This window comes from Aspergillus nidulans, chromosome II, assembly GCF_000011425.1.
Source record: "Aspergillus nidulans FGSC A4 chromosome II".
Classification (NCBI taxonomy): domain Eukaryota; kingdom Fungi; phylum Ascomycota; class Eurotiomycetes; order Eurotiales; family Aspergillaceae; genus Aspergillus; species Aspergillus nidulans.
Window position 1 is genome coordinate 3,390,107 of NC_066258.1, and position 12,818 is coordinate 3,402,924.

The following is a 12,818-nucleotide window of genomic DNA, read 5'->3' on the forward strand; positions in this document are numbered from 1 at the left end:
CGGTAAGCAGATAGAACTGTAAATACGGAGTATATCCCTAATCTGTGGTGGTCTTTCATGTGGAGGTGGAGTGCGTTATTATTAGCATTGACCTTGCATCAGTTTGCATCAGTCTGTAGGGTACCGAAATATTATGGTATGAAACGACCTTGCGACGTACGAAGTATGTCAGGAACGTGGCACTAAGCTTATCAATATCAATCTATTAACTATCTTGAACTATCTTGAACTATCTTGCAAAGAGGCATTACTAGGACGTAGGTTTCAGGTACGAACTCTGTGACAGTCATGACATACCAGTTCTGGATCCTTCGAGTTTACCTTTTGGGTTCTGACAGCGGGGTACCTTGGGCTTAGGTACCTAAGTGGCGGCCTCGCTCTGCGGTACTGAGCAGGTAACCGACTCAATAATACAGTAATACAGTTTGCAGCTGCGCCCACAATGATAAGCCGCAACATGCAAAGCAGCCTACAACAAATTTTTGATGTCTCGAAGCATCTGCATTCCGAAGTGGACGCGCAGATGTCCTGTCATCTGTAATCTTCACGACAGCAGGCTTTCGCCGGTTTCATGATTATTGCTATAATAATCTTGGAAATAAAAGATTACCAAAATCTGGAATGGGACAAGGCTGAGCCACTGAGGTCAGTGGGGTCGGCGAGTTGCCGTCTAGCCTGCACAAAGCAGCTGCCACCAGGAATCTGCCAGAGCTCGACAGATACTCTTAAGGAGCCAGGTTTGAATTCTTGGACGTCCTCGGGAAGAGCCGCCATGTTCCTCGGATTTCAGAGACGAGAATAGACCCAAAAGGAAATAGATAAATAATTCAGTAGATGATAGAAGTCATCTACCGCCCTATCACAATGATAATAATAGGTAGCCCAGCCACTGCATAATCATCATCGTCACAACTGCAATGGGATGTCATCCAATCCAGGCCTCCATATGATCAGCCGCCGCCCAAGCGCCCAATGACGCCGATTTCCCCCACTCCAGCTGAGCCGCCCGCTATACCATTCATCACCCTTTCAGACGGTCTTCTCCCCTCCTCTCGTCTTTTCTTCCCTTTTTCCCATCTGTCCTCTGTCCTCTGGGCTGCCTCTCATCGCCTGTTTCATCTCCTGTGACATTCATCTATTTGACTGGTCACTGGTGCCTGGCAGTTCAGCCGCACTGTCCCTCGTCTGCCATTTTGGCCCCTCGATCGCTCTTGTATCTGCTCTCTGACTGTTCTTACCTTGCATTAGCTCTCGTGTTCCATCTGCCACAAAACTTATATTTATCATTTGTCGTCGGAGTCTTTAAATACCCAGTGGTTACTCTTCAGAGCAAAATGCCCCGATACGCCCACCGCACCCAGCTCACCGACTCGGAAGACGACTTCTCAGAGTCAGACTACTCTATGATGGAGGGAGCCCGTAGGCATGTTAGGAGACGATCCATTTCCCGCAGTCGCTATGGGCCTAGTCACAGCAACGCCTATTTAAGCCCGCACGGCACTCTCTACGAAGACGTGCACATCAAACGGTCCGCCTCGACGGGTGCCCGCCGCGACCGCGAGCGGCACCGAGAGCGAGATCGTGATCGTGACCGGGACCGCGAGCGAGTGGACCGCGTGCAGCCGTCGACCGTGATCGTCGACATCAAGAACGACTCGCGCAATACTAGCTCCAACAAGAACCGCAAGCAGCACCGCGAATCCGCCTCCCACATCCTCGATGACCCCTACTTGGACCCCTATGAGGATGACCTCGATGAGGTTGCCATCCGCCGTCGTCACCGTTCGCGGCCCCGCGCGAGTACAACCAGCGTCTCCCACTCCCGCGATCCGTCTCCCCTTCCCCCGGCCCGTGACTATGACCTTGTCATTGACCAGAAGCTACTAGAGAAGAACGATCAGCGCCAGGACCTCGAACTCCTGCGCCAGCAGCAGGAGATTAAGTATCTGGAGCGGCAATTGGCCCGCCAGCGAGCGGAGCAGCATGAGGTCCGCATTGTAAAAGACGAGGAAGATCGCTATGAGGACGATATCAGCGATAGGCTACGGCGGCTCCAGAGGTTCGAGGAGCAGGAACGTCTAGAGGATGAGAAGCGCAAGGCCGAGCGTCGCTATAGGCTGCAGAGGCTCGAGCAGGCGGAGCGTGAAGCCGCGGAACAGGAAGAGGTGCGCAAGAAACTGCGCCATGAGCGGCTGGTGGAGTTGCAGAAGAAGATTGAGGAGGAGGAAGAGCGTGAACGCATCAAGAAGGAGATCCGGGATGAGGAGGCGAGGATTGCCCTTGCTGAGCAGGAGAAAAAGGCTAAGGAGGCGCGGATGAAGGCTGCCGCTGTTGAGGAGTGGAAGCTTGCGCAGGAGCGGGCTGCGATTGCGGAGCGGGAGGCTGCGGAGAAGCGCGATAAGGAGTTCAAGGAGCGCCTACGGCTCGAGTTCGGTATGACACCCGAGGAGTTTGCGGAGTTTATGAAGAAAAAGAATCAGAAGGAAGAGAAGAAAGAAGAGAAGAAGGAGGAAAAGAAAGAGAAGGGAAAGGAGGAGAAGAAGAAGGAAGAGAAGAAGGACGAGAGGAAGGACGAGCTCATTGAGCAACGCAAGTCTCCTTGGATCAAGGTATGCTGTCCTGAACACCATCATAACTCTACCCTCCTCTAACCGTGCAATAGGTCCATCGCAAATATCTCCTCCCAGAAACCCTAGACACATATAGACTCCCCTGGTCATGGGATGATGTGAGTTTTATACATCTATATCAGCACTACCCACCTGCACAATCAGACTGACCGTTCATTCTACTCCAGGTTGACGGCAACTATCTCATCATTAAGACGTGGATCAGCGAAGACCTGCAGGACGAGCTCTTCCAGCACACCCGCCGCATCCGCGAGGGTAAAATCCTTACTCAGACCTCCAGCACTCTGACTGAGCTCCGCGTCAACGATCGAAACAAGGATAAGATGTACCTCGTTAGAAAAAAGAGTCCCAGTCGGAGGTCTTGGATTTTTACCTGATTGCGCTCATCCGATGTTGCCACCTATTCAAGCTACATGTCATGGCTAAGATTGGATTTGATGGACTGGAAGTTTTGTTTTGTTCTGTTCTGATTTGGTTCTTCACTCGGCTTACTGATCTTTATATCCTTTGCTTTTATTTGCTTTTTTCTTGTCATTCACTGGCCCTTCAGTTACGAATCTCGGAGGGGGTCGAGTACTTCGGTTGATTGTCTGCAGTGCTTGTCATAGTTGCGATTTGAATTTGCTATCTACGATACAGACATGATGAAACGATTTTGACGATAGATGCTCATGTTTCCGTCCAGACCGCATCGCATCAGATATCCACCTATAGTACATACCAAAATACATTATACCATACCCCACGTCACACAGATGCAGTAGATAGTGCCGTTAGCTCTACAATCTGGCCTCGGCCTCATCCCTCGCCCACTTCATCTCCGCCCTCAGAATCAACTCCTCATACACCGTCCAGGCAAGCGCCGAACTGAGCGCCTTCCGTCCAATCCTCAGCCCTAACCCCCCAAACAGACTACGTACACCGTCTTCCCTGACCATCAACCGCACAGCACGTATCATGTTCCCGTACTTCCCCGGCATAAGCTGCAACCGCGTCTTAACCGCATCGAACGGGTTCGTGATTGCCGTCGCCAGACCAGCTGCTAGACCCCCTGAGACGAAATTTATCGACGATGACGACGGCAGTTCCGTGCTGGATGTTGTTGCAGAAAGGTACCGCTTCAACTGCTCGTAGAAGAGGACATATAAACCCGCGTATGGCGCATCCCGGGCAGCCGTTGCGCCAAATCCGGAGAAGAGACCCCTCACTCCCTCCGTACGCACAATATCCCGGCCCGCGGAGTATAGGCTGCGGTACGCGTAGTAGTCCGACTCGTACCGGACTTTGAGGACGGTAACAGGCATCATGACGAAGCCCGCGGCGACCCGCGCCGCGGCTCCGGTGGCGAGGTTTGCGCTGTGGGAGAGTTTGGGGAGCGCTGAAGACCCGTTTCCTATTTTCTTTACATCTGCATCATAATTGGTGAGCGATGTTGAAGCGAGACTCGTTCGTAACGCGTTGAGCGACGTAAAGTATAACGCGGAGCCGAAGCCCGTCCGGAGCGCGGAAGGGAGAGTTCCGCGCCAGAGATTCCGGACGGGGTTAGGTGAAGACAGGATTGCCTTTACGGTTGAGAAGACGGAGGAGGGATGGGCGGATTGCTGGACACGGGTTTTGAGGAGATCGGCGGGTTGGAGGAGGATGGAGGATGTGAGACCGGAGAGGAGGCCGGCTCCGAAGTGGAAGGTGGTTTTGGAGGCTGACGGCCTTCTATTAGCGATTTGCTTGCTGCAATTGGAATTGTATGGAGGTACATTTTGAGACCGGCTTTACTGCCGGGACGTATGCAGCTTGAGGACTTGCATTGTTGGACATAACGCCGGTGCTTCCAGGGCCCGGGATGAGATCGAGTTCGATCGATCTCCCCGTTGGGCTGAACGGAAGCAGTAGTCTTTTCTGAGTTAATCAGGGTGGACCGTTGTGAAACACGGTCAGGTTCTGATTTTTGGATATCTTGTCCGCATTCTAGCCCTGTAGCAGTGCGGAAGGTTGGGGGAGTTGCTGCAATATACGGTGTAGATAGTGGAGGTTGGATAGTTTTTTCAGACCTGAATGAAGTCATTGGATCATCTATCCGAGGCTGTGCGGAAAACCTCTGATTGGCCGGTAATGATTCACAGTCAGGGCCCACTGACAATGTCGGTCTCGGAATCTGCGTAGGTTATGACTCTGACTTTCGTGCTTCTAGTTAGTCTTGCCTCTTTGAGGATAGCCGCGCTGTACGCTGTACTGTCATCCCCGCCGGCTCCTCTAAGTATAGAAGTCCCGTCCTCAATATTCTGACACTCCTCAGTCCCCCGAATCTCTTCTTGTTATCTCGACCCCCATTCCCGCAGCGGCAGTTGACGTAAAAGACGACGGGCCGTGCTCGTATCTTCGGCAGTGTGCCTATTCGTGTCATGATAGTATCTCCTTTTGCCAATATTCAGTATTCCCATATATAGTACCGCAGTGAGGCCCAATACAGAGCAATCGCCTGAGGGCGAGTGGGCTAGCAATTCTCAGAGTATCGTTGTGTTATAGTCTAAGGGCTGGGCCAAATCTACAATATCCTTTATCGTCTGGTACGTAGATGCATATATTGCATCCATGCACCTCTTGCTGATCGCCAGTCATTCTATGCCAATTCTTGTGTAGTGAAGGCCTATGGCATGTTCCATGATTATTATGTCTGTCTACAGTATTCGTTTCGTCATTGCTGTTATTGGACAAGTATTAGTATTGGGAATTTCGTCTTTGCATTTTTGCATAACTTGGTCGGTATTGGACAAGTGGTAAAGGATTGCAATAAGCTCATACGATACATTTCGGAACGGCGCCTGCGTCTCCCCTTCTTTGAATGGTTCTGAAACTTGATGCTTAAGGGGAAGAATGGAACGAGTGTTGGGGTAATATTATTTGTTGATCTTACGGGGCGATTAGAATCGTTGATAGTATGTCTTAGAACTAAATTATGGAATATATTGTGTGATTATTCTTTAGCTCCTAAGTGAAAGCTGTAAATCAAACACAGTTCTGTGGCTGCTAGACTCGTAGCTTCTTAGCAAATCTTCCTGTATACCTGTACTAAATGTCTGTGGAAGCGAGGCAAGCTGCAAATCCTAGCCAATGCTCCCGAAGCAATACGGGGCTTATTACTTGGTTTTTCTTTTTTTTTTTTTCTCTTTAGATATCTTGTTAGGAGCAGCTTCCTTTTCAATACTAAGAAATTACCAGCCTGAAGCCAACCCAGTATGACTGGATTGCTAGGCTCCTTGGTGGTAACTATTGCCGTGAGGATAGATGCACAACTAAAGCAAATACCACAGCTGCATCTTGAAAAAAGGTGGTAACAAACTCTACCGAACGCCCTGATCCCAGTTTATTTTGGCCGCAAATATATGCCGTCCGAGTGTCTAAACTACCCTTATACCAGGAAGCTCTACGCCATTAATCTCACCTTGGGCTAAAGTATCTGATTATGTATTAGAGGGCTACTGAGATATACCTTGGGCTATGAATAAAACGACATCTAGCCTGTTTTACGATTGAAAAGCAACCGTGTTACCAGGTTGTTCAAACCCAGTTGGATCATATAATACTGGGCTCTCTAAACTCACGGTGGAACAGTTTGCAGTATAGGTTTGTGAACTTCCTTCCGCAGTCAGCTCAGGGCTTTTGGCTGCTGAACAAGTCACAAGTATGCGGCGCTTGGATTCTATTTTGGTGCCTAGTAGATATTCCAGAATTGTCTTGATCCAGCAAGAATGGACTACTATATGGTATTCAGATTTTGCCTGGGCCCACGCCTAAAAAGTAGGCCCTTCCATAATGGAGTCCAGAGAGATTTAGCTTGAATGGCTTTAGGAACCATGACCTATAATGCTAATCTCTTTGAGTGTTGGGACCTGATTACTATCAACAACTCTCAACAATGAAGCCTGCAACGTGTCTTATGATTGCCCAGGTAGTGCCCAATGGATAAACCCCGTTGGAATGATGCTGGCCACAACCATCAAGAGGAAGATAGTACGGCTTCACATATCACCATTCGCACTTCATCTGGGAGTTTGTCATCGAAAAAGCATGGAACTTGAGCATTAGGTGATATTACTTAACATGGTGTAGAAGTTGTCCGATACTCTGGCTGTTATTGCCCACCCGCAAGGATGCAATGACCGACTCCATAAGAACCAAGAATCCAGGGCTTTGCCCTGGATATAGGCTGAATCTCATGCATTCATTGGCTATTTACACAATTGCTAGATCATAGTGAATTACTACCACAAAGGCTGCTGGAGTTGAATGCTCTGAACTTCACCGAAATGGTAGATGTCCTAGGTGAAGGTAGTGACTTACACCTGCAGACTCTGATGGCGTGATGCCTGTTTCTCCTACCTGTTAGGCCGCTGTCACTTCTGATCCTAAGAGATTCAACATTTAGCCAAGCTTTCTTGACCCTCCATCTCCTCTCCTCCACTGCGAACACAGAGGGCAGCATATTAGCTACAATGACGGCAAGAAGCATGGCTTCCACGGTATCTCTTTACCTTATCCTCTTCGTCCTCTTTGTCCTCTTCTACCGCCGCTGTTATCGCTCAAGCAAAAAGCCAGCCGAATTCAGAACAACTGCGGAATGCCGCGCGATAATTGATGGCTCCCAGTTCCCCGATGCCAGAAAAAACCAACTCACTCGTCTCGAGGCTAGAGCTTTGCCTAACCAGCCACTAATAGGGGCATTCGGCATAAAAAATGCTTTTACGACTGGTAATGAGGCCGAGGCGAAGGATTTTGTTGAGAATGTGCGTCGATTAATTGAGGTTTCGGCTGTTGACTGGCATGGTCTTGCTGGCGCACTTCAGTGTATGCTTGAAAGCATAATCGAAGAGAACCGCGATGGAGCTCGAGTCAAAGTATCGCTTACCCCGACTGTGCAAGCTTTGGTGCTAAGGGAATCGTTTTGGATCCTCTTTCAGATGGGAGAGGATGCCCACCTAGAATTCAAGCAGCTTGCCGACCTCGGAAAAATCACAAACAGCACTTGGGTGAGAATGAAAGAAGAAAGAGCCTTGGAGTTCAAAGATAATATTGTTCTCCAAGCTTGTCTCACCGCTGTCTTCGCGAATCACAAGACCGACATCAACATTCTAGACCCTGGTTCAAACCCTCTGAAGTTGATCTTGCCCAGCTTCGAGACTGTCTGGCGGATTGTCCTAAGGCTGTTCATTGTGCTCCACTGCCATGATAACGAAGACTATAAGCGGGCCCTCCTCGAGTTCGTCCGGGATCCTACACTTACCCAATTTCGTCTCCGGCCGGACAATGCAGTCTCTGTTGAATTCCTCGTCAAAGAAGCACTACGCCTCTACCCACCTACGCGGCGAATTCGACGTGCATTCCAGTTTCCCGGCTCCAGTCCTAACAATCAGATTAGCAACATTGGCAGAGCAAATGTAGAAGCCTGCCATCTCAATGAAGAAGTCTGGGGTCCTGACGCATTAGAATTCATGCCTGCTCGATGGAGCAAGATGTCTTCGGTGCAGAGGCGGAGTTTCCTGGCGTTTGGAGGTCCGCCGTTCCTATGCCCGGCAAGTCATGCATTTGGGCCAATGGTCATTGGGCTACTTGCTGGTGTCATGCTGGATGTTTTTGGAAAGATGAATGGCTATGGCAAGGAGTGGGTGCTGGGTTCAGATGATGAGAGGGATATGAGCGAAGTGCATTCAAGAGAGAGACTAAGAAATGAGCGGGATGCTTATGGAGGGCTTTTCCTTGACCTTTATTCTAGACGTATAGATGTTAGTTCTTGAGCAAGCATTGATTTGGAGTTACTGTGTGACCCAATCGAGAGTTGGATACGCAGTAGTGCACCGGAATTTGGAGTGCTCTTTGATCATGTACGACGCTCGATTATCTTATGAACGAAATATTGGCCGATGACATGATTTCCGATTCCAGTGAACATAGAACCGCATTTTGCCACAACCAATTCAAGTCAAATTCACACCAATAGATATGGGCGGCTTTCAAGTCGGGACAGTGCGTCAGCAACAATTGTCTTTTGTCAGCTCTCGAGGTGGTTGTTAGCGTTGAATATGGTCATGTGACTAATATCTGTAACGAATGATTGTATTGAAGGTCTTGATCTCCTAACTACAATCTGTATAGACAGTTATAGCATTTAGAGAGCTTCAGAAGGCAAGAATCTCGGTATCTGAAGGTAGCTCAGCCCATATGGATAGCTGTAATCCGTTTATGGCGGTGTAATCGTACCATACGATCAGGCGAGAAAGGTGCTGGATATTGAATAGTAAGGAGGAGTATTTCGCCGGCTGACATCTTTTTATGGTGGTGAACCTTGAAATAGTCAAACGAAGCCGCCTGGATCTTACGTAGCCTCGTGGTTCTAGATCAATTCTGTAGGGCGGCGGAAAGTAACTTGCATGTGTACGAAAGAGGAACGCCTGGAGTAGCAAAAAGGGTTGTCTAGTTTTTGTCCGATTCACTGAGCCTATGTGGCTTGTCACCGGACCAATGCTCGAATAAGAGGGCGGGAATTCATCCAGGTCAAAGGTCACAACAGAGGCATTCGAGCACACTTCTCCAGCAGGTGCATATTATCGGTGTATATGGAGTACTTTCTGGCCCACATAGATTCATCTCGTATAGCTGACTCAGCCAATCGGCATGCGAGTTCTACTATGAGTACCACCGGCCGAATAACCGACGACGTCACAGGCCCGATCGGTTCCTGCTGATTCGAACCAAAGCCCACGCCCACAGAGCTTTGCTCCCTGCATTATTATCATATTGTTATTGCTGAGATCACATACCTATCATACCTGATTGTTCTTCAGGGCACATCGGGTTCTACGGATTCTGTCTGCTTCCCGTCTATTATGCGTCTCCTCCCTTCTATTCCGTATCCTCCGCCGTCTCAAGATGGGTATTGGCATCCTGTTACCTCGACCCTGAACTGGTGCGAGGAGGTGAGATTTCTGTTCTTGATGAGAACACCACCGATGCAGGACTAATCATCGTGCTCTATAGGACTACTATGCTACCATCTACTCCGCCGAGATCGTCAACACCCTCACAAACCTTTTGTTCATGGCCTTGGGCGTAAAGGGCATCCAGAGCTGCCGGCGCAATGGGCACGATACAATCTTCCAGGTGGCCTACTACGGCTACCTTGTCGTCGGAACAGGCAGCTTCCTGTTTCACTCGACGCTGAAATGTAAGCCTTCATTATTCCTTGTGCCGTCGTATAACAGGGGTCCCATGTGATTGTGAATGAAACTGATCACCGTCGAAATTCAGACCCAATGCAGCTAGTAGACGAACTTTCTATGATTTACACCACATGTCTGATGTGCTATGCCTCCTTCTCCTACTCCCGCTCAAACAATTACCGCATCGTCCTGAGCATCTTCCTCACCGCGCTCGCGGTCTTCATAACTCTGTACTACCACTACCTCCAGAACCCGGTCTTTCACCAAAACGCATATGCCCTGCTGACGGCCATTGTGCTCATCCGGAGCATGTACACAATGGAAATGAAGCTGCGTCCGTCTTTGCGCCACTCGACGGAAGAAGACAGACTCGAGCGGGAGAAGAAGGGTCTTCCGGTTCTTTCCAAGGAACAGCAGCACTATGAGAATGAGCGGGACCTGAAGACGCTCAAGACAATGTGGCTTATGGTTGGGTATGGGCTGAGTGTCTTCCTGGGGGGATTCGCGATCTGGAATCTGGACAATTACTTCTGTAGCACGATACGGCGGTGGCGGAGAGAGATTGGCCTTCCCTGGGGAATTTTGCTGGAAGGGCATGGATGGTGGTAAGTTGAGTTCCGTGTGATTTTGGACCCTACTAATAACTCGATCAGGCATATCATGACCGGTACTGGCGCGTATTTGTACATCGTCTGGGGCATCTGGCTGCGCCACTGTTTAAACAATCGACAGGAGGAATATTACCTATGGTGGCCACATATTTGGAGTATCCCCGAGATAGTGCGGACATCGGTCACGACGAACGGATCGGCGAAGAAATCGCAGTGATGCACGGTCACACTCCTAAAAAGCTTCTCTCGTTGATTATCGTTATGACAGGTGGCGTGGGGGGTTTTATTTATTGTTAAGCGTTTATGCATTGGATACCTCACTCCTGAATTTTATATTTGTCTTGATGGGTTGATCCGCTGATAGACGTCCGGCTCTGTGCGGTTGAAATAGATATCCTATAGAGACTAAAAGACGCTCCTAGAACAATACCAACTCACGTATTTATATGTGCGATCTATACCACTAGGTTGAGGATATACATATTCTAGAAGCGTCACAGCTTCGACTTCGAGTCTTTCTTTTTAGGTCGCACAGGAGCAGGCACATGCGCCTTCCACCGATGATCAATAGTAACCTTCTCGATCTTGGACTTTTGACTCCACTGATCCTGGAACATCTTCTCTTCTTCTCTCCAACGCTGTAGCTCCGGCCCAAGCCACTTACTAGCTTCTTCGGCGCATTGGACTGGCGCTTCCTGGGCGACAAGATGTCCTTTATCCTTGAGTACTACGTCTCGAACACGTCCCGCTGTGACTCCGCCACTGCCACCGAGTCCAGTCCCTGTATGGGCTAATTTATCCGCTATCATTGTCGGCGTGGACATGTCCGATGTGCCGCCGAAAATATATAGCACGCTCGGCCGGAGATGGGGAAGTTGAGCAAAGATGCGGGACGGCTCAGGGCGGTAGAAGGGCCAGGAGCCTAAATGATCGGGGTCGAGATCCGGGTGCGTGACTTTGTTCACAGGTACGGCGAAACCCGGCGGACCGTCGTAGTTGGGTCGAGAGAAAGTGAAGACTTCTTGGTGAAGGGTTGTCCGCAGAGTTACAGGGCGCTCAGCGCTGTTGTTCGAGGCGACATTTGAGGAGGATTCATCGAGCGGGTAGATGGATGTAGGGAGGTCTCGGAGACCGTATCTAACCCAGCGGTCCAGAACGCGCGGATCCCAGGCTTGGTAGAATGGGTTCCTCTTGAATGAGTCTAGCGCTGCCTTACGTGAGGGCCAATAGTCGCGTCGATAGGTAGATGATTGAGTGGTTTTGGCAATGACGAGTTTCTGTTTTCCTAGGTCGCTTGCGTCTAGCTGTGTGGTTTGCCGTTGGATCACGGGGTCTAGCAGGATGAGGCTGTGAAGGAGGCGCGGATGGATGATTGCTAGTTGAGCACTGAAGATTTATAGTTAGGGGTGGGCGCATTCCGGTTGTAAGGGTATGAAACAAACAGATGTGCACCGCCCATACTGTGCCCGACTCCAACGATAGGGCGCGGCATCTCCTTGCGCTTAACATTGACAAGGTGGAGGAGGTCCCGGGGATGGTCAAACCAGCTAGCTGTTGACGTACTGAGTCAGCTACAATGTAGCGCTGAGGTATAAGCTACGGCTTTCACCCACGGTCATTTCCTAATATGTCTTCGTTAACCACACTGCTTTGTCCCTGGTGCGCAACATCGGCCATCCAGATACTCCGTATTCGAAACCCGTTTTCTTTTGACCGAGCATGTAATTCTTCCCAAAGAGGCTCGTAGAGCTCCTGCGTAAGCCATTGTCAGTGCGGAATCTTCGTTGAGCAAAATGCCCAGAATCCTGTCATACCTTGGGAAAGCCATTCGCATGCGCTGCAAGTATAGTGACATCACCGGGCTGCGGACTAGGATTATCCAAAGGAATGTATTGTTTCACAACCAAGCTCAGGATGTCTTCCTGTTCGTTCGCAGTAGCACCGGGATATTCCCGAATGTGCTGACCGGGAACCGTATGCTCAACGATGCGAAAAGGACCAGTTGACATGATGATACTCCCCGCTGTCTAAGTCAAAAAAAATACTATGGAATCACAGATCATTTAAAGCTGCAGCCTCAGAGGTTAAGAATAAATGGGGGCTGACCCGCCGGCCTGGGGTATCGGGAGCATCCGAGTAAACTGTTGCCGAGGGGGCGCCTGGACATCCTGAGCCGAGGCACCCCAGACTGCCCAATTAGGAGCCAGTCGCGGACCGTCCAGGTGAAGTGAGTTCCTCCACTGTAGCGTGCATGATAGAAATAATATGGCTAGCCTGGCATAGATTCCACATAGATTGCCCAAAGCACTTGGAGCGACGTGAGGCACGTTGATGGTTGGCCCTCTAATGAAAGAAACTGCACGTGA

At 49.8% G+C, this 12,818-nt stretch overlaps 5 protein-coding genes across 5 annotated transcripts, besides 1 other annotated feature; 3 read left to right on the plus strand and 2 right to left on the minus strand.

The window, feature by feature from the left end:
- Positions 1–12,818: part of a sequence feature (contig 1.61 483..865047(-1)) that runs on past both edges of the window.
- ANIA_03664 (uncharacterized protein) lies at positions 1,040–3,378 on the plus strand. The gene is made up of 3 exons (XM_656176.2): positions 1,040–2,609; positions 2,663–2,728; positions 2,798–3,378. Exons 1-3 carry the CDS (start codon positions 1,335–1,337, stop codon positions 3,005–3,007), a joined length of 1,551 nt encoding a protein of 516 aa, XP_661268.1. The 5' UTR covers positions 1,040–1,334; the 3' UTR covers positions 3,008–3,378.
- ANIA_03663 (putative mitochondrial carrier protein) lies at positions 3,410–4,692 on the minus strand (the record flags this gene model as incomplete). The annotated part of the gene is made up of 2 exons (XM_656175.1): positions 3,410–4,340; positions 4,385–4,692. The coding sequence occupies 2 exons, from the start codon at positions 4,690–4,692 to the stop codon at positions 3,410–3,412; spliced, it is 1,239 nt and encodes a 412-aa protein (XP_661267.1).
- Positions 7,121–8,419, plus strand: ANIA_10435 (uncharacterized protein; the record flags this gene model as incomplete). The annotated part of the gene is made up of 1 exon (XM_050611471.1): positions 7,121–8,419. The coding sequence occupies one exon, from the start codon at positions 7,121–7,123 to the stop codon at positions 8,417–8,419; it is 1,299 nt and encodes a 432-aa protein (XP_050467499.1).
- On the plus strand, positions 9,461–10,669 carry ANIA_10452 (ceramidase; the record flags this gene model as incomplete). Its single annotated transcript, XM_656174.2, has 4 exons — positions 9,461–9,598; positions 9,660–9,846; positions 9,930–10,446; positions 10,495–10,669. Exons 1-4 carry the CDS (start codon positions 9,509–9,511, stop codon positions 10,667–10,669), a joined length of 969 nt encoding a protein of 322 aa, XP_661266.2. The 5' UTR covers positions 9,461–9,508.
- Positions 10,947–12,476, minus strand: ANIA_03661 (putative toxin biosynthesis protein; the record flags this gene model as incomplete). Its single annotated transcript, XM_656173.2, has 4 exons — positions 12,267–12,476; positions 12,066–12,204; positions 11,895–12,003; positions 10,947–11,838 (listed from the first exon to the last, which is right to left on the minus strand). Exons 1-4 carry the CDS (start codon positions 12,459–12,461, stop codon positions 10,947–10,949), a joined length of 1,335 nt encoding a protein of 444 aa, XP_661265.1. The 5' UTR covers positions 12,462–12,476.

What these genes read in the sequence shown, in the direction of transcription:
- ANIA_03664 (XM_656176.2), top strand. Translation starts at nt 1,335, where the DNA reads ATGCCCCGATACGCCCACCGCACCCAGCTCACCGACTCGGAAGACGAC. An exon ending in GCAAGTCTCCTTGGATCAAG is followed by an intron (nt 2,610 to 2,662) that starts GTATGCTGTCCT and finishes ACCGTGCAATAG; the next exon opens with GTCCATCGCAAATATCTCCT. An exon ending in TCCCCTGGTCATGGGATGAT is followed by an intron (nt 2,729 to 2,797) that starts GTGAGTTTTATA and finishes ATTCTACTCCAG; the next exon opens with GTTGACGGCAACTATCTCAT.